General features: G+C 36.9%; 1 protein-coding gene across 15 annotated transcripts; it reads left to right on the top strand.

Moving 5' to 3' along the window:
- Positions 1–467: 467 nt before the first annotated feature.
- On the top strand, positions 468–22,969 carry LOC18424544 (uncharacterized). Of its 15 annotated transcripts, none has more exons than XR_016041792.1 (8): positions 468–768; positions 975–1,096; positions 12,016–12,105; positions 15,764–15,816; positions 16,166–16,268; positions 18,958–19,058; positions 19,236–19,462; positions 20,838–21,267. XR_016041792.1 is itself a non-coding variant. In XM_088848546.1 (8 exons), exons 1-8 carry the CDS (start codon positions 522–524, stop codon positions 20,945–20,947), a joined length of 873 nt encoding a protein of 290 aa, XP_088704672.1. In that variant the 5' UTR covers positions 468–521; the 3' UTR covers positions 20,948–21,267. The 15 variants fall into 15 exon arrangements, 13 of the variants coding, with proteins under 13 accessions (XP_088704672.1, XP_088704677.1, XP_020517322.2 ...); XR_016041793.1 differs by having other exon boundaries at positions 941–1,096; XM_088848546.1 differs by having other exon boundaries at positions 19,416–19,462.
- Positions 22,970–24,897: the final 1,928 nt, after the last annotated feature.

Genomic DNA, 24,897 nt, shown 5'->3' with positions numbered 1-24,897 from the left:
TTTTCAGATAAAGGAATTCCTCGCTCCACCAGATCGGAGTAAGTGTACGTGCTACCCCACAGCACTGACGGGAGCCTGCAATATATGTGCTCTCAAAAACAAAGATTAATAAATAAATCCCATATTTACGCGGTCAAGCCCGCATATGTAGAAGGCCTCTTAATAAATCTATTTTTGAGATGGATTTTAACACGTAATTTTTAAGGACATTTAATCAGATTAAATGTTTAGAAATTATGAATATGAAAAATAATTTTTTTTTAAAAACTAAAAATAATTATTCTAGTAAAAAAAATTTAGACCGTTAATTTCCATTTATTTTTTTATTTTTTATTTTTTATTTTTAAGATGCAACACCTACTAGCGTCCAGATGGATGCTTTAAGACTTTTTTTGGACGGCATATGTAGAAATGCGGTCCAGCCCGCATGAAATAATTTTCTTTAACAAAAAGGAATTCATTCCAGTAAGTGGCGGGAGAAGAGTCGATCGGGAAGCGATACAGCACAGAGAGGGGCAGAGATGATTGGAGGTGGTGTAGTATTGAATCTCTCTCAGGTTCACCATCATGGGCTATGCAGAGTATCGTGGCAGGTCGACAGAGGACAAACTCCTATCATAACCACCAAACCGACTGCAAAGCCCAGCAAGATAGAGAAACAGAAACCACGCCCTGCTCTCCTACCCCAAAAAAACGGAGCACCCTCTTCTCCTAATTTGAGAGCTCACGTTTCCGAGCTTCTCAGTCTCCCGCACCACGAAACTCAAGGTATACCCTCCTATTAAATTCATTGCTTTGCTTTTCAAATTGCAGTGACAGTTCAATGTTTTTTTCTCTCTACTAGGTTTGGGAAATCTGCTTTTGCGATGGTCTTGTTGATTTTCTATTTTGTTATTAGTGTTCGACTTTGAATTTCTACTTGCTATTTGATTGTGTTCAGGGTTTTCATTCTAATGAGAATCCGCATACGATAGGGAAATCTGAGGACGCCTATTTGGGTTACGAGAGATGGTTGCCCGCTGCACCGAATGTTAAGACTCCGCGATCACGATATAAGGCAGCAGCCTTAGCCTACATGGGAGATTGCATCTTTGAGGTGATTTATTTAGCTTATGCTCATTGCTTTTTGATCTCATGGCAACTACAAATTGCTAATTGCATGGTAATTTATGAAATCGAAACATAACATGATGTTAATTATCATAAATAAATAGCACCTTCATTACCTTACCTTGTTTGGTGGTGTTTGCATCTCATAAAACTAGTGGCCATCTTGAATTGTTCTCCCAGATGATCAAAATCTGCCGATTCTCACATCTCCTTATAGGGGTGCTTGATTGGTTTGGAAAGGGCACACTCAGTTCTTTTGCTAGAGTGCTTCTATGTATTGCTGAATCTTTTGATTTTACTTCTCATGTTCGTGCCCTTCTCGCTCCCTTTAGTCTTTGTTTTGCGAGTCCCTTGACATGGTGTTGATTGGCTACTACTTGCAGCATAATGGTTTCTAATTGTTGAAGTTCGTGTTTTTTGCAATGATGACACCATATTACTTTTTCCTTGACATGTTAACGAGGTCGGACCAGAACCCTTGATGTCACGTTGTGGTGCCGCTACTCTGACCACCCGGGGCAACCGATTACCTTTCCCTCCACTAATCCATTTCCCTGCCTCCAACACCATCTAGCATTTCTTGGGCTCCATTAGACGTCTTGCCACCTGGTTGGAGCTTTACCAGCTGCAAGACCTATCCCATTGGTTCTCAAAGAGGCCATTTCTTTGGAGGATTTGCCATCTGTTTATCTTCAGGGGAACGTGTTTGAAAGAGAAACCACAGGATCCTTACAACTTCTTCTATTGTTGTCCCCCACATTTGTGAGTGGATTGCTTTGACCTCTAGGGCCATGTGCCATCATCCTTAATGAGTGCAAAGGCATTATAGCCATTGAGCTTTGGCGAGAGTGACTGTCGGTTGTACATAATGAGTCCCAGAGGGTTTCTATATGATCTTTTTCATTGGATAACCCCCTTACTAGATCTTGGAAGTTTTTGTATTGAAAATCTTGGCCAGTCAGGTGTTGTCATGTCCATGAGGTTGGAACAAATCACAACTTTTTCGTAGGCCAACTATAATTTGTGACTTGGCAGAGGAAGAGGCTTGTGCTCACCTTGCTAGCACTGGGATATTCTATAGTTGTGTCTTCCTTAAGGGGAGATTATCTCAATGTCATTTGTTTGGATAGTGGCATCTCCCCATAGCCACGGAAGATAATAGATATTTTAGAAGAGTGATATTAGAGATTGGTCGCAGGCTTCACTGTACTTCGGGATAACCACTTCAAAAATAAATCCTTTAGCTAGAGATGGTGTGGGCAGGGATGATTTGTTGACACCTTAATGGATACTTTGGGAAACAAGATGTATGCTTCTATCATTGATGTTAACTATCAATTAGAATCTAGACTTGGTCTTGATTGTTTATGGTGTTGTTGATTATGACACTATCCCAAGTTCGAATCCTATCACTGAACTAACTAGACGGTTACCTATGAACTAGCAAAGTAAAGACACATCTAAATTGGTGAATTCATTCTCCAATCACATATAACTGTAATCAAACCCCAAAGCAAAAAAGTGTTTTACGTATTGCATGAGATATTTAATCCTTAGAGATCCAATGGAATTATTCATGCAAACATGTCTGGACATGAGTTTCATGATTTCATTATATTCCAAATTTTGGCATGCGAAGATTCTCTAGGGTCTTGTCTGCTTGCATCCCATATTATGTAATATATCTTATGTTCATGATACTGGGCAGTTCTAAAATTTTCTACTAGTATGATCTCTTTTGCCGGTTGGAGGCTAGAAAGGAACATCTAATAACAAGCATTACTTAATGTCCAAAGGCGCAAAAAAAAAATCAACATAGAATTTTTCCTTATTGCAATTTATTCTTTTGATTGTTAGCGTAGGTTCATTGACTAAAAAATGGATTTACAAAAGTGGTTTACAGACTCTTGTAAGTACAATTCTAAGAGCTGAAAAGATTGACTTCTAAGTTTGTTTTTTGTACTCCTCATGCTAGGAAGTCCACAAACTCATTCGTCTCCCCCTTGTGAGAGAACGAGATTTCTATCAAAGAAAAAATTTCTTCAAAATACATTATGTAGCCTACAACATAGAATTTTTCCCTATTGCAATATATCCTTTTGATTGTTAGAGTAGCTTCATTGACTAAAAAATGGATTCACAAAAGTGGTTTACAAACTCTTGTAAGTACAATAGTGAGAGCTGAAAAGATTGACTTATAAATTTGTTTTTTGTACTCCTCATGCTAGGAAGTCCACAAACTCATTTGTCTCCCCCTTGTGAGAGAACGAGATTTCTATCAAAAGAAAAAATTTCTTCCAACACATTATGTGGCCTCCTTGGGCATTCTTTTTGTCCAGAAACCTATGTAATAACATTTTTAGAATCCCCTTTTATTATAATCTCCTCAATCCCAACAACAGAGCTCTTGCCTCAGCCTCATTGGAGTCCCATCATCCCAGTGATCCAGAAAATAACACTTGTGTATTTCCTTGCTGGTCTCAAAGGACTCCTCCAATGTCTGCTGGCCAATCAAAGTTGAGTTTCATACCTCAGTTGGGGAGTCTACTGGCGAGCACTCTTCTTCCTAGGCAGTGTGGCATTGGCTATGGTCTCGAATTAATTCTTCATAGTCATTTGAAGAATATTTCAGACTTCCTTCCGGGCCTGTTTGATAACTGGAAGCAAGACCATGAACTGGAAATTGGAAGTTATTGAAGAATTAGTAGTTCCTGAAGAAGTTCCTGGTTTCTGTGTTTGATAACATCCTTAGGAAGTTAAGAAGTTTATGTTTTCTATGTTTGATAACCTCTTGGGAAGTTAAGAAGTTCATGGTTTCTGGGAAGTTAAGAAGTTCGTGGTTTCTGTTTTTGATAACCTCCTGGGAAGTTAAAGAAGAACTGGGTATCTGTATTGGATTAACTTAAGTAATAGGCAAGATGTAAATGTTAAAATTGAGACATAGATATTATTTATTTTTTATTAATTTGTAGAATATTATTTTTTATAATACAATAACAATTGAAAGTAAAGTACAATATTATTTTTCTGTAATAACTTGAGCACTACTTATATTCACCACTGATGCATCCATATCCCAACCTAAAAACTATGCAATTTTTTGGGAAAATTCAGCATATTAAAGTAGTGAAATGCTACTCGATTTTTGTTGTAAAAAAGCTGAATATTATAATAAAAGTCAGTAGTCAACAAATTTAAAATTATATCAATTGTTGCCTCATAGAAAGAGTACTAATAGACAGAAACACCCTAAATAAACGACAGGGATGAGAACAAGCAAGTTAAGTTATCAAAGCCTTGGGACTCAAACTCCTCACAGATCACACAACCAGCTGCTTCAAAAGCATAAGTTTCCAGGAAAAACAAAGCCTCTTTACCTCTATAAATAAACAATAGCATAAGTTATACGAGATAATCACATGACAAACACTAAATCCTCATGACTCAAGAGAAACATTAAAAATCAGCACTGAGTATGAAACAGGAACATCCATACTTAATCAGTACAAAATCTCACACAAAATGATAATTCATCAGTTAAAAAAGAAATTTAAAAATTAGAAATTACATCTTACAGGGGAAAAAAATCATTGAAACTGAAAATTCATAGATTCATGCATCCCAACTTGAAGGAAGAACCCAATGCACAGCAATCCACAAGTTTTAACCAAAGAGAAAAAAGCAAAAAGGTAATAAATAGTTCACAAACCCCAATTATTGTTTTTATTATCAAACATTACAGATCCCACTTAAAATTGCCAACAAGAACAGCAAACAACAACAATAATATTTGAATTCAGGAAAAGCAGGGCACTACACTCAAGTTCACCTTGAAAATTGATCAAATTCCTTGAAATTTTTTCCCAGATCAACGATTTATCACCTCAATTCCATGGAATAATAGTGAAATCAATAAAATAAAGCATTCATCAAAGAGAAAAAAGCAAAAAGGTAATAAATAGTTCATAAACCCCAATTCATTCTTTTTTTATCAAACATTACAGATCCCACTTAAATTGTCAACAAAAACAGCAAACAACAACAATAATATTTGAATTCAGGAAAAGCAGGACCACTCCACTCAAATTCACCTTAAAAATTGAACACATTCCTTCAAATTTTGTTGCAGATGTACGATTTATCACCTAATTCTATGGAATAATAGTAAAATCAAGAAAATAAAAAATTCATCAAGGAGAAACATGACTAACTCTGTCAAAATAAAAAATGTAAAATCCTTCAAAAGTTAAAAGAAATTAGAGCAGTTTCATCTGATTTGAACCCTAAAAAACTTAAAACCGACAAAATAAAAATAAATACTTTCAAAATCACTGCCTTCCAATCAAAAAGAAAAGAAAAAGAGAAGACCTATAGCAGAGAAGAAGAGAAGATCTACAACAAACCTAGGCATGATCCCATCAGCCTGAATCCCATGCTCGAGACAGTAAAGCTCCCAACACGAATTCCCCACTTGAATCCCCGCCTGCCCTATGTGGATGCTCTTTCCCTCATTTTGTCTCTCTACGCTCTTTCTCTCTCTAGCTTTGACCTCCTTCTCACCCTAGCGAGGGATGAGGGTTTAGCTCTGGCTGTAAGCGGCAGTGCCAAGTGAGGGGTGGCTCAGCACGAGCGAAGAACAGGAGAAGAAATCCTAGGGAAAATTTTTTTAGGGGATGAAGTTTTATCCAAATTTTTAATTTCAAGTTCCGACTTTTTGGTCGGAACTTTTTTAACACACAAAGATGGGAACATGAATAGTATAGTGGAGTTCTCAATTTGACTTCAGTTTTTTTACCAAACACAAAACATGAACAGTATTAGGTAAGTTCCAAGTTCCAGGAAGACACTTCCTGTTATCAAACACGCCCTCCATGTCCTTTCCCATGCTATGATTGTGGTCAATAAATTGTCCTATATCCACTGAATGGGATGGCGATTATTTTTGAAACTCCTGCTGTTCCTCTCCATCCACATCATCCACAACAAAGCTATTATTGCCATTCTCTGTAGAAAAGAACCTGCCTTTGGTAAGGGATGTAATATCATTGTACTAGTAACAACTCTGTTGAATGAGGCACTACCTATTTAGGGCTGAAATGAAGGACCAGATTTTTCTTGCAATTCCTTAATATACAAAGAAGTGGTTTATACTCTCAGCATCAGTCTTGCACATGGAACGCATGTTCTACACGATCATACACCTGTTCAATTGTGAGTGCCTTGTTCATACATACTACCAAGGCAAAAACCTGAACTCTTGGGGTCCATGAATAACCCAAATTTTACTGACCACATGGTCCTCTCCAGCTGCCAGGGTTTACAGTGTTGTAGAGTAATTTAACTGAGAACTCCCTGGTGCTCTAAAGAGCCCAGAGCATGCTGTTTGAGCATTTGGGCATCTAAAAGCCCTTTGCAATTCTTGTAACATTTCCTGCAATGACTGGGTTTCTTTTTTTTTTTTTTTATTGATCCCCTGGCATCTTTGGTAGCCATACTGCATTGTAACGGGAACCCCCTACATATTAGTCAATAGTGACATCCTGATTCACTACCAAAATATACAAAATTGATGCCTCTCTTGCAATGTTCCAGTTCCCAGCCACTTGCCTTTCCAGAATCTAATCATCTTTCTATCACCAACTTGGAACCTCATGTTGTGACCACCAGTTGTGACAACTATTAATTGCATTCCAAGCTCTCTATAATCTTCCCCTTGGTTGATTAACCTTGACCACCCTTCTTGAATCTTCTTGAATCATCTTTGTTGTATTTGTTAACAAGCACTTGTTTTCAAAGCTGGTCCAATCAATCCCCCCCTGCTGCACCACCACTTGCTTAATAGGGCTTGACTAGGTTTCATAAGCTTTCATATTCCAACATTCCTTCTCTTCATCGGTCTGCATACCTTGTCCCATTCCCACCAAATTAGATTAAACTTGTGTTTATCCAATGTGCCATTCCTTAAAAAAAAATTGCATTAGCTTTTGTATATTGTTTTGATCCGAGCTCAAATATCATTAATGGGTAGGTTGGATGACAGACTTGATCAGAAATCAGTCTTCCACTCATTGATAAATATCTAGACAGACTTGATCAGAATCAGTATTCCATTCATTGATAAATACCTATTTTACATGAATCTGGCTTCCTATTTTCTCCCTCCTTGACCCCATCCATACTCTCTTCCTAGGTTTACCACCACATAAAGGTAGTCCAAGGTACTTACTAGACAACCTTCCATTTCACATCTGAAGATTTAGCAAATTCCCTTAGTTCATTCTCCTCCACGCAGTTACTCCTGAACTCTAGTCTTTGACATATTGATGTGCAAGCCTGAGAGAACCTTAAAGCATCTGGGGAATAATCATAGGCTCTTCTTTTCCTGCTGGCCCTACAGATAGAAACCAAAAAGTAGTTTTGCTTCATACATTTGCAATGTACAGCTTAATGCCTCGCTAAAAAGAGAAGGGGACAACGGTTCCTCTTGTCTTAATCCCCGAGAACTTGGAAAACATCCCTTTGGTACTCCATTCATTATGCTGAGACAGGAGCGGTCGATAGACAGCCCAAACTCTAGCGTGCCCATTATGCTAATGATTCAATCTAAAAAGGCCCAATCAGCATGATCATAGGCCTTCTTTAGATTAAGTTCATAAATCACCTGACTCCTTGGTTCTAGGCCTCGTGTGAACACATTCAGGTGCTACGAAAGTACTCTCTTAGATTTGCTTATTCTCTATGAAGGATGACTGAGGAAGAGAGATTACCTGGTCTAATGCTTCTCGAATCAAGAGTCTAAAACTCTAATATCTTGTACATCAAGTAGGCTAATAGGCCATAGGTCCTTAATGTCCTTAACTCCTTCGCTATCAATGCAATGAAAGAGGCTGTCGTTGACTTGTTTACCCATCCTTTCTTGTTAGATTCATATAACATATATACAATATCAGACTTGAGCAATTGCCGAAACTCTTGGAACAGAGCCCCTGGAGCCCATCAGGCCTTGGGGCTGTATCCTAGTGAGTTGGATGGGAAATGGGAATATTAGGCTTCGAAAGGGAGCATCCACTGTCATTTCAGTAAGGGTTCACACACTCTGGGCAGCAGCATAACTAGTAGAAAACTAGAAGCTTTTCCGGTTTCAGATAACAATGCTGAGATGGCCATTTCAAGAACAAGTTTAGGGAGGATGAGATGGTCATGTCAAGCAAGTTTAAGGAAGTTGCCTGATTCGGTTACAGACTCGTCGATTTTAAACCCCAATCTGATCTCCTTAGAGAGCCCAGTCGCTTAGTCACAGGCAGCAACTGAGCTCGAAATCTTTCTCTCTCCTCAAATCAGCTAGCTTTGGTTGCGAAGACACCTTCACTAACGCGTATTTTGAAGCTCAAGTTCAATCCTGTTAATCCTTTTTTATTTTGCAAGAATTTGAATAAACCCCAAAAAAATTAAATATTGAAAATAGATTGAAATCTTCTTTTACTCTCTCTCTCTCTAAAAAATCTTAAAAGGGTTTTGGTTGGTCAGAATACCTCAGATATCCTTTTCAACATTTTTTGGGGCAGGGGTCATAATGATGTTCTTTGTCCCAGTGCAAGGGCTGATTTCAGCCCTTGGATAGGGGTACTGGAGGTGCCACCTTGGACCAAAGTGCTAGGCCACTGGATGTAGGACCAAGGGGGCTTAGCTCCTGTATGAGGGTGACACGCAAGGTGGGTGTTGAAAGAAAGGGTTTGGGTACAATTACGAATTCTAATAAAGTTAAGTATACAGGAGTTCCAAAGAGTTTTAGGTACCTACAAAGACTAGGATAATGGGGTTTTGGGCATTATGAAGGTTTCTTAATTGGGGTAGAATTGAATAATAAGATGCCTAAATGAAGAAGGATTCGGGTTAGTGCTATGGGGAAGGGTTTGTCAGGTTAGCGCAAAGTTTATGATGAGTTTCAAGGTTTCTAGAGGGGTTACAGTTACTGGATTTCTTGAGGTCCAGCAAGATATGGATAGGTATATGGTCAATGTCGCTTTTGAGTCAGTTGACCTATGGTATAGAGAGGTTTGGCTACAGTTTATAAAAATGTCTGAACAGGTGACGAATTTGGTTTTGGGGAAACCTTAGGTTGGGATGTACCACATAGGAAAAGGAAAGGAAGAGGGCTTAGCATGTTGGCGAGACTCTCGCAATCTAAAGCTAGATCTGTTGAGTCACTCTTTCTACAAAAAGAGTTTAGGAATCTTTCCTCTAAAGGTGGCCTTTCACAGCATTTGAGAATCTAACTTTTATTACTCAACTTGATTATGAATGGTCATAGGACTAAATGGGTATTTAGAGAGAGTTCCAATTTCTATTTGCCCTGTACTTGGGACTGTTGAAAGCATAAAAAACAAATTCCCAGAGGACTAAATGGGTATTTATAGAGAGTTCCAATTTCTATTTGCCCTGTACTTGGCACTGTTAAAAGCATAGAAAACAAATTCCTAAAGATTCTAGGAAACTATGCAACTCTAAGATTTCTAATCTAGTTATTATTGGAACCTTAGTTACTCAAGAAAACTAAAATTAAAATCGAATTACAAAATGGACTCATTAGTTTTTCCCTTAGGCGTTGAACAATGGTTTGAAGCTTGAAACATCTGAATTATGAGAAACACATAAAGATATGAGTCAAAGATCTTGAAGCCATTCGATTTAATCTTAGGATCACCCCAATTGGATATATGGTTGAAAAGTCGTGCCTTCAAGGTTTCCATTTACTGTCCCCTGATTGGAGAAAACTTGTCCTCAAGTTTTAAAGTGAGCTTGAATGTGTGCCACATTAAACCCATTGTCTTCTCCAAACCCTTTCTTCTTTACGGCTAAACGTTTGAATTGTAGCTCATTTGATAAGCATCTTAACTCTTTTGAGAACTCCTTGAGGGATGTATTAATTTGTGTTGATGGAGGAATCGAGACTCACCCATCCAATTCATTGGTTCTTGTATCTTAGTATCTTATTCCCATGTTCAAGATTATCTTCACAAAAGTGTTCATGTCCACAAATTCATGGTGGGTTGAGGCATTACTCATTCTCTTGAACTCAAGATCAACTTCTCCCACTCTCTTATCATTTGGTGTTTCATCATAAATATAGGATCTCATATTAAATTAATTGTGGGTGATTCAAATTCATGCTCTTAGAAGATGCCAATGTACAGATTTTTACCCATTTCTTAACACGCTCGATCAAGATCTTGCTGAAGGATGGCTGATGGCTTTAAAGCTCCATTTTGATCGACAACTTCTTTAATAGGAGCACCACTAGAGTTAAGGATGGAAAAGGGCTGGGTCTGCACTGGCCAAGGTTGGCACATGCCCGACACTAGCTTGAGCTAGGTGGCTAGCCTGGTGCTGTTAATGGGGTTGGGCTGGACCAGTAGATATTGCTTTCTTTTTAATTCATAAAAAAGGTTGGGCAGGGCTGATACCCATAACCTACGCCCAACCTGGACACTGAATCTAGATTTCTGGTGGAGCTTGGCCATAATGCCAGATTTAGTGGCCTAGGCCTGGGCTGTTTAGGGCCAATCTGATTGGCCCATTGCCACCATTAATTGTAGTTCTCTTTTGGAGTACCATTCTCTTCCTTTCTTACTTGACCATTGGAATTGTTTGTGGGCTGATTGATATTAGTTTTTTCTTTAAGCAATATATTAATAATTTCTCTGATGGTGTTCATTTGATCCACTAATTGCAATAAAAGCTTGTCCCTTTTGTACAAGGATAGATGAGAGCCATATGGACGTCCCATTTGGATTGACATGACTGAACTCGAAGCAAGCTCCCAGGGAACAATTTGCTCTCATATCAAAAGTGATTTAGGACCAAGGGGGCTTGACTCCTACTCAAGTGTAACTTGGTCTGATGCCAAAACTGATGTAGGACCAAGGAACAACTTGAAGATTATTGCCTTATGTCTTCCAGTGCTTTTTTAAATGAAGGTTTAACTTAGTTATTGGGATCGTAAACAATGGTGGCTGTCCCGCTCTCCAGGACTGGGATTGCATCTCCCTACGATCCCATGTTTGGGGGAGCACAATCACACTCCAACAGGGATTGTTCAATGGCTCCGCACTCTTGTATTCCTTATATTTTTAATGGAAGGATGAAGTAAATTCATTGCCAACAAGAAAATAGAAGCAATAAAGGAAAGCAATAAATGGATATAAAAAAAAAAGGAAAGACATATTATTCGAATTTATGCCCCATAAAATTTTCAAAGGGAAAGAGATTTTTACATCTGCATAGATCAAAAAGAGAAAGTTTCAAAATGCTCCTATTGTCGTATTAAATATAGGGAATAGTGGGTCCAACTATTGCCACATGTGGTTATGGAATTTTGACCAATATTTTTCCAAAACATATGTATACAATAGAGAGAATGATCTCTCTATCTCTCTCTCTAATGCTTTAATTTTATTTTTTAATTGAAATGACGGAGGTATGTGAAGAAAAGAGTAAGACATTTATATGATTTCACTGAAATATTACATTTACAACATAATATCAAATAAATGTCTTTAGTATAGTACTGTGAAGGACTCATATATGAAAGGACTCAAGCAAATAAATGTGAGTCATTACTCTGAAAATTTATTTTAGTAAATTTGTTTGTATGTAGAGTAACTCTATTTCTAACATATTGATTTCGCATCTAAATAATATTTAGAAAAATTATGAGTAATATTTTAGTTTTTAAATTTTCTTGATTTCCAATGTTTACTATATAAAAGCTTCCAAACTAGGGAAAAGCTTGCTCCCCTTCCAACAGCTATGATTTTCTTGATTTCCAATGGTTATTAATTTGTTTTCTATATCTAGGTTTGTGAAATTCATAATATTTCATTTTAATTAATCTTTGTTCTGCAGTTTTATGCTCGCCGCCACTTTCTGTTTACTCCGTTAAGTAATGATGAGTATAATGCTCGTGTGATGGCAATAGTACGCTGTGAGTCACAGGTATGTCCACTACTCCACTTGATGGATATTTAAGATGAAGTAACTATCGTTGAATTAGATGCATATTTTAAGAATTAGGGTTTCTAGTTTAGTTAGAAGTTTATAAATAGCAATTTAAGGCCTATTGCCAACAATTTCTTTCCCATCTTATGAACTGGATGTGGACTTGTTGCACCACTGCTCTGTGTGTGTTTAGTACTTTTATTTATTCTGTTGTTGGAGGAGGTTTTTGCCTGGGTTTGCCTTTGAGGAATCCTGTCTCTGACAGTAATTGGTGTTTTATTCATCTCAGCTTTCTTTTTAATGCGTGATGCTAGATTTCTCCTTATGTTTGATCAAGGCTATCATATGCATGATGTGGACTTGATGCGCTCGGGGTGTCCTAATCGCTATTTGCCTTACAATGCAGGTGCATTATTTATGATGAAGTCAAAATTGTAAAAATATGATACTACAAAGGATAACATGAATATTTGATTTATGTGATAGTCGGCAGTTTACTAGTTGTAGTTGTATCTGACTTGTTGATAGAGAGGAACAGAGAGTCAGAGACATGTTCTGTCTAAAGGCCAAATATTAAAATGTCTAATGTACTTCGTAAGTATGTAACATCAAAAGACCAAAAGTTCATGACATGAAAAATATGAAAGAAGATAACTATAGTCAACCATTGCCCAAATGCATCTCATCCTATATCTGCCACATCCGAGGCCGAGCCACCATCATTTGTGTCATTGCCCCTCTCATCCACATGTACTTCTTCGTCTTTAGTCTCCTCTGAGTGAGCCTTCTCCTCGATATTGGAATCGATGTAAATGTGGACCCAATTCTTCCTTTGTAGTGTAGTGTCAAGCCTATGGTCTTCGTCATCCCTTGAAACCCATTCAACATTTAACCAAGTCATGTATTCCCTTTTGAACAGTCAGTCTGATTGTGGATCCATGGGCTATTCGCTTGTGCCATCAAGTCATCCAAGACAAAATGGTCAATGTCAATACCTTTCTAGAACCTCTCCCTAAGGCATCCTTCATCTCGGCGTATACTAGGTCATTTAATCTTTTTGGCTCTAGCTTGTTCCTTCTTTTACTATGGAGCTGTGATCGAAAGAAAAACAAGCAAAGGAAAAAGGTTACTTAACCAGTGCTTAGTAGTTTTCTGCAAACTAAACTCTAAAAAATCTTGTAAAAAGAGACTTACATGCTCAATTGCGCTCTAGTCGTACTTGCAACCGGATGAACAATAAGTGGAGGTCAATACTTGAATAATGAGACATTGTAGATTTGTTGTATTGCTCCTGTAAGATTCCCACCTCTCAGCTGCACATTTTAATATTCAATACAAATAAAATAACTTAAAACAAAAAAAGTTGACAAATATTGTGTTTTCGTAATTCAAAGTACGCATATTCATAATTTGTACAATTTTGGTTGCTGGGCTGTGGGGTATCCCTATTCTGGGTTGTGATATCCCATCTAAAGTAGCCTAATACAAACTTAAATCTTGTCAACTTATGTAGTTTCTATGAAGTTATGCTCATGGATTTGGCTGTTTTAATGTTAGTTATAAACTACAAAGCTGTTCAACATATGCGGAGTACAATTGTCAATGTTTTACCATAATAATCTTTCTGTAATATGTTATCTTGTTCCTATTGTGTCTAATCTTGGATCCAATTTCCACCGCTTTTGTGTCAATAGATTCTTCTTAAAGAAATCCTAGTAATCGTTAATTGCTTTGTGTCAACACTTGCGAAGACTTCAAATTTTAGCTTGCTGAATTTGTGTTTTTTTCATTGTCATCTAATCCTATGTGAATTTAATCAAGGGAAAATATCTCCATATCCCTTATTTTTAAGTTTCATTTTTTGATAATCTATGGTTTCAAAAAATATCTTCCAACTCCCTGGCCACTTTAAACCTATTTTTTATCCTAAACAAATGTGAGAAAGACATGCTCTTTCTAAACCCAATCCTTTCTCTCTCTTCACTTATATCTCTCACTCTCTCTCCCCTCCCTTGTTTCTCCAAACACCTCCCTCTCTCTCCTCTTGGTAACCTCTCACCTCCATGAAGCCCTTCTCTCTCTCTAGAGGAGCCATGACCATGGCTGAAAGCCCTGCAATTGCCACTATCAAATAAAACTGGTACTAAAAAGGCAGAGGGTATAAACACCACTATCCGATAAAATTGAGCTGCCTGCTCCTCTGTCAAATAATAAGCTCCGGGAAAGAGGTCAAAGACCTGAGTTCCATTTTCTGGCATAACAGGAAGCTCCTGAAACCTACGATCATGGCAAAAAGGCCTCTCTCCATTTGCTGGAAAAACAATGTTTAGGCTAATAACTAAAGAGACCACAACACAGAGCCACAAGATCGTCACCATTACCATGACCACAGGTCTTTGTAATCGACGCCTTCGCTTCTTCTCTGAGGCTTTCATACTCGTGCTTTGGCATGAAAGCCTGGCACAAAGCGTCGCCTATAATTGCCATTGCAGATTTCTATTGTCTCTAAAAATTTCTAAGGTTTATAAAACAGAAATTGCAGAATCGCCATAAAAGGGTATAGATTTCTAGAGTTTCAGGGATTTGGGCATTGGCTATAGAAACACTGTCGCGAGTTCAAATCCCACCTCACCTACTCAAAAAGAAGAGATTCTAGGGTTTCCCAAATTTACAGCACTTAAGAAGGAGAATTTGCAGAAAAATTATGATAATCGCCATGTAAGTGCTTTAGATTTCGATGGTTTCTCCAATTACAAAGTCTGAACTTTTCAGGCTTCTTAAATTCTAGACTTCCCGAATATTTCTGGTGCTAATGAAGAACTCATTACAATGAAAGAGCTCGATGTTTCAAGGGTTGAGCCTCGAAATTCTGAGGTTTCTCCTTTGCCAGGGATCCTAAAGCTCCGTTTGCAGAGCACCTCCGTACTCCAATGATCGCCATGAAAGACATCAGAGGTTTCCTAATTGCTAGTTTCCAATTGTATAATCTCTGACGGTGAGGATCCAGAGGTTGAGGAATGTAGGGTTTGTTTCAGGTCAGGGAGAGCTATGATGATCGAGTGTGATGAATGTTTAGGGGGTTTTCATCTCAGGTGTCTCAAGCTTCCATTGAAGGAGGTACCCGAAGGGGATTGGGTTTGTGGGTTTTGTGAAGCTCGTAAAAATGAGGGGAGAGAGATGGGAAACATGAAGAGAGAGAGTGAGGGGAGAGAGATGGGAAAGACGGAGTGAGAGAAGGGTGCGGGGATAGAGAGAAAGAGAGAGAAGTTTGGGATGATGGCTTTTTTGACATATCTTTTTAGATTTGTTTGGCCTAAAAAAACAGGTTTAAATTAGCTCCGGAGGTTAAAAGAAATAAAATCTACAATTTTTATGCCCCAAGATATCTTTTAAAATCTTAGATCTATTGTGAAATGAAACTTAAAAACAAGGGATATGAAGATATTTTCCCTTTAATCAATTGCTATATACATGTCATTGTCCTTATGATTCAGTCCAGCTTTTCTATTATATTCTCGATTGAGTATTTCCACTATTTTTCAACTTATGCATAACTGAGCTTAGCTTGCTTTCCTTTCATAATGGTTATGGTCCAATCTTGTGAACTCCATCTAATCCTTGAATTTTTTGTTCCTTGTGTATTTTGTTTCTTCAGGATATATTGCTCAAGTTGTTACTCGCAGATGGCAACTTATCTGAAGAGGAGAGGTTTAAACTTATTCACTGAATTATCTTTTAACTGTAGCATGTTGCACCTCGTTGTTGTTATACTTTATGTTTTGGGTATTTTTGTCAACCTGAATTCGTTAGTCCTTAATGAGCTTTCTCACAATGATATTTTTGTTCTTTTTTCCCCTTCAAGGAGAGACTTCCTTAATATAGACGAGTTATAGTTCAGGTTGAGTTCCTTTACCTGACAATAATGGAAAGTTTATTCTGTTCTCTGATACTTCTGTCTGTGGGTGTTTCTTAGTATAGTTATGTAGAAGACTTCTGAAAGTTTTGAAAAGCTGTTACCTAACCTTGGAAAAACCATGTCTTATTCTTTTCTATGCAGAGATGTCCTTCGTTGGGGAAGAAATATTGGATCAGGAAGAAGGCGGGGTATGAAGCGTGTTGGGGTTGCTGCTTACAATAGGGCGTCATCACTTGAGACTCTTGTAAGCATCATGTAAATTTGCATTCTAAAAAATTATTTATCTTTTTTATTGACTCTGTTGTTTTTCATATCTTGTGGTTCTTTATGTTAATCTTTCATCTCATTATAGCCTCTCATCATAATTTCTCTCTGCTACTTTGACTTTGACAATGTCTCACTTGTTGGGTTTTTCTAATACCAATGTGGACACTCATGTAGTTAGTGAAATAAAAGTGAGACACCTTTCACAAATGTGATGTCATAAGCTCTTAAAAGTAACCAATGATAGGAAGACACTATAAAGTCATTTTAGATCTAGGTTCTCATTGGTTTAAAGCTCCCAAAATTAAGGAAATTACCTTCAGTTTAAAAAAAAAATTGAGGCTCTCATTAAAATGTTAAGGGTTCACACAAATCTCTACACTCACATGTGAGTGGGGATAAAGGTGGAGAAATCCAAGCCTCACATATATGATAGCTAGGTGTAGGCTAGGATCTTGCCTCTCTCCAAGCCCTTGATACTATTATTGAATGATCTATATTCAATCTAATTAAAGGTAAACTCAAAATACCCTAGCCTCTCTCTATAAGTACCTCTCATCCTTAAGCCCATGTTACTGCACTTAAGAGAGATAAAAGAAATCCCAACATGACCTTTCATGCATATCTATTACTACATTGACTAGATAAACTATGCATTAATTTGAGCCCCTTTTCTCGCCCTTTGACCTAGTTTTCTTTTGTTGTAAATTTCTGCTCTTTATGACCCATCACCCTTATAACAAGACAATTGCATTCTCATCATCTAAAAAGTTAGTTTTCACAACGGATCATAATACCAAAATTTCTCCTTAGATCCCATTGAGAATTGCATGTTCCATAGACCTATGCTCCACGGGCCACCATTTTTCACTTAGAAGAGCTTCATTTGATATCCTAGTGATCAATTGAGCTTTGCCTTTATAACATGCTTCCATTCAATTTGGATTGAGATTAGACTGCTTACATCTCGCCATCGAATTGAGTAATCAAAGGGATTGTACTAAAGATATTAATTGCCAAATTTGGTTATGAAAAAGATTTCCATGATCTAAAGATTGTGCACACTACTTTGGTATTGTTTATATAATTAGTATTGGGCCAATTTGATGTATTTAAATGGTTATGTAATTTATGTCATTGAAGTGTTCACGTTGGGGATGATTTAAACTTTATTTGTTTTTGTATGTAATTTTGTGGGATCATGATCAATCTTTTTGTGTTGTTTCGAGTGAAACTAGTGTGAGACTAATTTAGAGGATTGTATATTTATTTTGGGATGCCTTGATTGCCTATTTGTGAAAAAGGAAGTTGTATGTTGCTGTAATAAAAAACCACCCCAAAAGAGAAATACATAATCAAAACCACTCCAAAAGAGAAAATACAAGATTCTGAACCAGCCCCCAATTGATTCCACTCAAAAAAATACAAGGAGATTGACCATAGTCCCACAAAATTACATACATAAGTAGCTTACATTCAAACAATTCCTAACTACAACACTTGGATAACATAAATTCGATAACTATTGAATCATCAAATTGGCCCAATCTCAATCACATAAAGATCACCATAGTAGTGCATATAGTCTCTAGATCATAAAAACCAATTTTACACAACCAAGTTTGCCAATTAAGGTCTTAAACACAACCCCTTAGATAACTCAATCCGATAGCAAGAGCTGAATGGTCTAATCTTAATCCCAATTGAAAGAAAGCTTAATTCTCAAAAGTAAAACTCAAATAATTATCAAGAAACCAAATGAGATTTATGCTTGTAGAAATGGTGGCCCATGGAGCATAGTTTGGCCTTTGCAGCGTTGATTCTTAATAAGGTGCAAAGGGAAATTTGGGCATATTAGCCCCTTGTAAAAACTCACTTTTAGAATGATGGGGAGGCAATTATCTTACTGTTATATGGGTCACAAATGCAGTAATTTACATCAAAGAAAAACTAGGCCAAGAGGTGAGAAGAAGAGTGCAAATCAATGCATACTCAATCTAATCTATGTAGATGTGTATGAAGGGGAGAGCGGGGAGAGCTATTGAACCAAGAAATAGGGCTTAAGGAGCAAGTTACCTTTGCTGTAAAATGGTTGGGACATCAAGAGAACCATAGCCAATGTTCAAAGGCTTCTTTCCAAGCTCCCAGACCAACTATAAACTTATGCTCAACGGTAGAAAAGAAAATGGAAGAAGAAAAGGCTCTATGTCTCTAAAGGGAGCATGTTGGGATGTATTTTTGTCTCTCTAAAGTCATCATTGTCAAAGCCTTTTCTCTACTAATTGGGGTCAGCTCTATGAATCTTGGTCTACCATTTTGCTCTATTAAGGGTCATTACCATTAGTGAGGCCATAAGTCCCCAAAGCTTTTCTCACTACTTCCAACCATGTCCTTTTGAACCAACCACCAGAACCTGGGCAGCTGCCCAATTGAAAAAAAATAAAAAACATACCAAATTACCAATATACCATATTCCAAGTTGAAAAAAAAAAAAGATAAACGTCGAGAAGAGAATTTTGATAATCTATATTGTTAAAACAGTAAACTGTAAAACCATACAAGTGTAGGATATAAAATTCAACACTCAACGCAACAAAAATATATAGAAATTTAGAAAATATACAGTCTAACAAAAGTCATCACTCATGACTCAACGCAACTGTCAACAGACTCAACACTCAACACTCAGCACCAAGAGGCAAGAGTCTTCAATCATCGTCGTCATCATCTTCATCAGAGGGAATATCATTTTTACAACTAAGACAAATAGGTATGGGCTCAATCCTGACCCTGATGTAGACCTATTGTCACTGAAAAGTCACTCGTCTCTCCACTAGTTGTTCGTACACTAGTTAGTGCTCCATCATATATATCTCTCACGAAGTCGATGTAGTGTCTGGAGACTCCTTTCTTTTCTAACACCCACTAAATCAAATCGGATTTTCAGCCTAGACCGAAGTGAAATGAGGCCCGGTACAGCTTCAGGCCGCTCCGGTCCAATTCAACCGTTTTGACCGATCATTGGCCGAAGCTTCGGCCTCTTCGGCTCTTTTTGTGACATTTTTTTTATCTTGTCTTTTTATTTTCGTTCCTTTTTATTATTTAACTTTTTATTGGGTTTTTTGAGGTGGAAATGGCTGTCAAATAGAAACTGGCGATTGCTGAATTTTTATGGTAAGTGTGCAGTATGCAGTTGTAGATGGCAAACCCAACACGTTTTCTCTCTCTGTAAGGCCATCTCTCTCTCTCTCTCTCTCTAGCACTCTTTGGAGGTTTTTGTAAGAGGTGGCCATTCAATGCTGAGCTTCTTGTTACTCATCAATCTCTAAGCACCTATGCCTCACACCTCTCAAAATACCCACATTCATACAATAAATATCTGAAGTACCTTTAAAATTTTGATACCCATCCACCTAGTGGACCATTTGAGTGATACCAAAAGTATCTAAAATACCTTTAAAATACCGAAGCAAAGGAATTTCTTTTTTTGTAAATTTTTATTTTATTTTTCATTATTTTAATATACCTATATATGAATATATACTGTATTTATATTAAATTTTTTAAAAAATCCAAACTCCTCCCCAGAATTGGCCAAAACACTGAATTACGTCATTTTTTTGACCAAACCGAAAAAGCCTCCAAAGCGAACCTGACAACATTGATACAAATTAAGTGGTGTGGTTGAAGGGGTGAGAGGTATTTATAGAGAGCGGCTAGGGTTTTAAGTTTAGCCTTAAGATGGATTAAATCTAGACCATTCATGTAGAATATCAAGGGCTTGGAGAGAAGCTTGATCCTAGCCTTCTAATCCACACCTAGTTATCATGATGTCTGGCTTGGATTTGTCCACCATTATCCCCGCATGCGAGAAATTACTCCAAATTCCCAAATGAATTTAATTCTAAAATGTAAGAAAAATACATTTTCTAAATTACCCTTGCCATTTTCAATGAAGTGTGAGAAAAAGCTTTATAAGGCCATGCCACTCAAGTCTACAAAAAATATTCTCTTGTCTAAGTTCAATATGGATTTTGAAATTCAAAAGCTCTCTCTTGCCCTCAACACCTTACCCCCTCTCACACATGTGGCGTCATAAGCTTATAAAAAGAAGTGAGAAGGTGTTTGTGTTTCTAAAAGATTAAAAAGGAAAAGTGGCGCTGATTTTTCCTAGCAATGTTGTATTCCCTACCCTTGACTGCTAGATTTGGATTTTGGGGAAGAATTTTTCATGTTAGCAACTGTCTGAAGCTTATATGTTGAGCAATACAAACTTTTCAGCTTCATGATGCAGCTTTGCTTTGTTACATCATGTAGTTAGCTGACCTGAATCCAAGACTCCTGCTCTGAGATAAAAGGGCATTCTTCTCCAATTTTCCATGTCGACGTGCCTATGTGATGACATGTTAGAAAAGCCTATAATAGGAATGATCTTGTTTTGTGGATTTGTAAGAAATTGGGAATTAACTCAAGTTTCGTTTGAGAAAATGCTAATTGCTTCCATCTGATAAATGATATTGAGTTTCCTTCTTGGTTGCCGTGCTTGTAGATTGGTTATCTTTACTTGACCAACGTAGAACGATTAGAAGAAGTCATGCAGATGATGGGATTCTCAATGGGCACACGTGGAGAGATTATTTTAGAGAAAGTCCAGAGTAAATCATGTTGAGATGCTCATAGATTTCAATGGGATGAACAAAATTTTGTCCTTTGCACTTTTTTATATATTTACGGGAAAACCTCCTCTTCTACTTTTATTGCTCTTCTTGGTATGCAGGTATTTGTATATCAAGATGCCAGTCTGATGCTTCATGAAAATAGTATTTCTGTACATCCTGTGACACCTTGGTTGAGCTTATAATCACAAGAATGACACTTTCCATAACCATCATTTGAAAGTTTTGGATATCATTTGACTATTTGTTGCACCTTTATGTTTGAGGAACATAATCTAAAGTGGATGTGTTTGATTGCTGTTATTCTGTGTGCATATATAGAAAAGGGGGACATGAGCATCAGGTTTGGTCCTTATGAAGCATCCAGGCTGCTTGCCTTTGTTTTGTTATCTCAGTGTCACTCCCCTATATTCAGGACTACAGAAATCCTGGTTATGCAAAAAGGATGGAAAATATCATGTAGAGGCTCTACACTTTGTACTGAGGTCGCGACTGTCATTTGTCCGATGATATAAGAAAGAGAACACACATAGTGTACTCCTCTAGGAGCATATATTGTACACTTGCTTTCTCAGGCACGAGACTGAATCTTAGGAAGATAATTTTTTCAGGCACATATAGACTACGTATGTGGGTTTTTCTAATTTTTTTTCCCAAATTTTGGTCACTAGGTTGAGGAGCTTATATTCCCAAAATTTGGGGCTTCAAGGGGCTTAAAACCCTAAAATTTGGGGCTTCAAGGGGTCTTAAAACCCTTACAAAAACATTAAAAGGGTTAGATGATTTCAATTAACATTTGAAGAGTCACTTTTTCTTTTTCATTTCACTTAGGTATTTCCCCCAAAAAAAAAAAAAAATCCAAATTGCCTTTGTTCATGAATCAAAGGAAAATTAGTGGCAATTTAGTAATTTGATCTCAATATGCCCCAATCAAATGACAAAAATACCTCTAGTTTCTCATTTCTGATAAGGAATACTGTTCAAGATCAATATTGTTGGTCAACCAAGGGTATTTTTGTTATTTGTTGCATATAAGGCATTTGGGTGTAAGTGACAAACTGTTCCTCATTATTTGTAATGAAAAACAACTAGAGTTATTTGATTATTCGGTTGGAGGGTCAAATTACTAGAATCCCCTGGTTGTTCTTCCTTCCCAATTAAGAACTATGGTAATTGGGGAATTTTTATTTTTTTGAAAAATTTATTAAATTACCCATGAGAGAAATAATTAAACATTTACTATTATCTTTTTAAGGAAAAGTGTACAAAGAGACCATTTAGGTTTAGTATAAAGAGGTTATAATCATTCATGTCTCTCAAATTTTAGATTAGGTGGTTATAAGTGCATCGTTGACTAGGCACAAAGTTAAACAATCAAAAGTAAAAAATCTCGAACTTTGTCACACATTCTAAGCTATCTAATTTGATATCTAATAGTTAAATAGCTGGGTGTAATTTTGACTTCTTTGTAACAATGGTAAATGGTCTTATTTTATAGAATCCCATGCTCTCTCAAGTAAAAATTGTAAGACTATTTCTATGGGCATTACATATCATTTAATGGTTAATGGCTCAAATGATCATAGTTAGTCACTTTTTCTTTTTGATTTCGCTGAAGTAGCTCCTCCAAAAAAAAAAAAAAAGGGGAGAAATTTGACAAAATACCTTTAAGAGCTGAACTATTTAACAACTCTACCCCTTTGGAACTATTTTGACTCAATCCCGTGAGTTATTTTAAGGGTATTTTGATATTAAATCAAGGATTTTTTTTTTGAGGAGGTTCCTAAACGAAATGAAAAATAAAAAGTGACTAATTGTCATCATTTGACCTCTTAACCCCTTAAATGGTATTTAATGCCCGCAAGAATAGTCCTAGAATTTTTACTTGAGGGAGCATATGTCCTCGGAATCATCTGATCTTTTGGCTAAAGCAGGATAGCAAAGTGGAACTGTTTGACATTGTCCAAAGCAGATGAACATAAAGAGAAGGAAGGGTCTTACATTGTCCAAAACAGATGAACATGAAGAGAACGAAGAAATGAACAAGAGAAGGAACAAAGATGAAACATAGAGCAACCTGATGAATGCAACAAAATTGGGTCAAGAACGAAGAAAAACGAAAAATTCAAGGTAAAAAAAAGATATAGCCTTGGTGGTCAGAAAGCTAGGGTTCACATTACATGCATTGAAAAAGAAAAAGAGAGAAACATAATTGAAGTGGAAAACGTTGCAGACCTCAGAAGACTAGAAGTACCTAGTCATATCCAAACAATTAAGAGAAATCAACGAACTGAATAAAGATCTTATAAAGCGACCTGTGTAGTCCACAGTATATTTAGTGCACATCACATGGGTTATCTACTGGGTGTTGAGGACTTCAACATGCTGAGGCTCAATCCAATTTGGTGGAACAGCTTCACTGCATGTGGGATCGAGCGACCTTTAGGTGAATACAATCTCTGGTTTTTGAAAAATAATTATTCATAGTCTCGAACACCATCAGCATGCCAGTTATGCACATTTTGGAACTATGGGTCAGTGACTTCTATTGGAGCTCCACTACATCACAGCAGCGTCCTACCATCATGCTTGGACTCTGCAACTGTTCTTAGCGTTGTTCTAGCTCTTTTTCCAATTTGACCACAAGTTGGGCTTTGAGAATTTGGTTCCTGCTTGGTGTTGAGACCCGGAGTGAACACTAGATTATGGCAGTTTGTATAATATCCATCATCATCAATTGTAGTCACAATTTTTCTCGGCTTCTACTCTGATAATCAAAATTTGGGAGTGTTGAAACTAGTGTAGAACTGGAGAAATGTGAAAAACTTGATAATAACTTGTCAACAAATTAAAAAAAGCTCAAATTTTTTTAGTAGGGATCACAGAACAACAAATAATTATGGGCAATCCTAAATTACTAAATCATTTTTCTAACGCATTTAAGGGAAGTACTAACAAACATTACTTGTTATATAGAAATAAGTAATGACACTTTTATATTTTCCCCAAAAATATTAACTAGAAACTTGATGTAATTATCAACAGACGGGATGATTCTTGTCATTTTTAAAACTCCTAAAAATATTAGCTAAAAAGTACGAAGAGTTTATTGGTTAATCATGACTAATATTGGTCGGGATATTACCTAAAAATGAGTGTGAAGTCTGAAAAATGAGTGAAACATTTAATAAGCTTTGACCTCATTAAAACTTGTGTTCTTTCTGTTACCTTTCTGGTCAAAAGAACAAAAACTGGGGAAAATCTCTGACCAACAATTAGGATTCCACACTTTATGCTATTGACTCATTAGAACAACTTGTAAAACAAATGCCATGTCTGTGACAATTTTGTCTATCTTTTCATCAGATGGTGATGACCACAATGGATTATGGTGTTCCACAGACCAATTGTGCATAGTATATTTCGTTTTGACCAAGTATTAGAGCATACTTTTCTACTTACATGTTTCTTTAGTTGATTATTAATCTCTTTAATAGAGAGATTAGTGCTCATCCATATCTTCTTTGTAGTCAGGCTGATGCTCCTGAGCATAGTCACGAATTTTCATAGGCCGTGATTGTTTTTTTTTCTTTGAAAAAAACAAAAAAACATGAAACTAGTTTTAATCAAATTATGGGGCAAATCTGAGTACTTTCAAGCCAAACATGAAACCAGTTTTAGTTTCATTTAGTAGTAAAAATTTGGGAATTGGAAAGCACTCTCCGATCCATGTGACCATGAAAAATCTTGTGAGGGTCATCATCATCCAATCAATAGATGAATGGTGATAAGAACAGTATAACCCGCCAAGAGATGATGTCATCAAAGTGGTAGTTCCCACTCTCTCTTCCATCACTCCCCATCCATCGAAAGGGTGATAACACATTTTATGACCATAAATTGCCTATGATCATATGAATCATAACATAAATA

Source organism: Amborella trichopoda, chromosome 9 (assembly GCF_054954075.1).
Source record: "Amborella trichopoda isolate Santa Cruz 75 chromosome 9, AtrichopodaSantaCruz75HAP2 v2.0, whole genome shotgun sequence".
Taxonomy (NCBI): Eukaryota; Viridiplantae; Streptophyta; class Magnoliopsida; order Amborellales; family Amborellaceae; genus Amborella; species Amborella trichopoda.
This window is presented reverse-complemented; position numbering and strand designations above follow the sequence as displayed.

Bases quoted from the DNA above. Each gene is read 5' to 3' on its own strand.
- LOC18424544 (XM_088848546.1), top strand. From the start codon at position 522: ATGATTGGAGGTGGTGTAGTATTGAATCTCTCTCAGGTTCACCATCAT. The intron at 12,106-15,763 runs GTATGTCCACTA...TTGTTTCTTCAG, and splicing joins TAGTACGCTGTGAGTCACAG to GATATATTGCTCAAGTTGTT. The intron at 16,269-18,957 runs GTAAGCATCATG...AACTGTCAACAG, and splicing joins CGTCATCACTTGAGACTCTT to ACTCAACACTCAACACTCAG.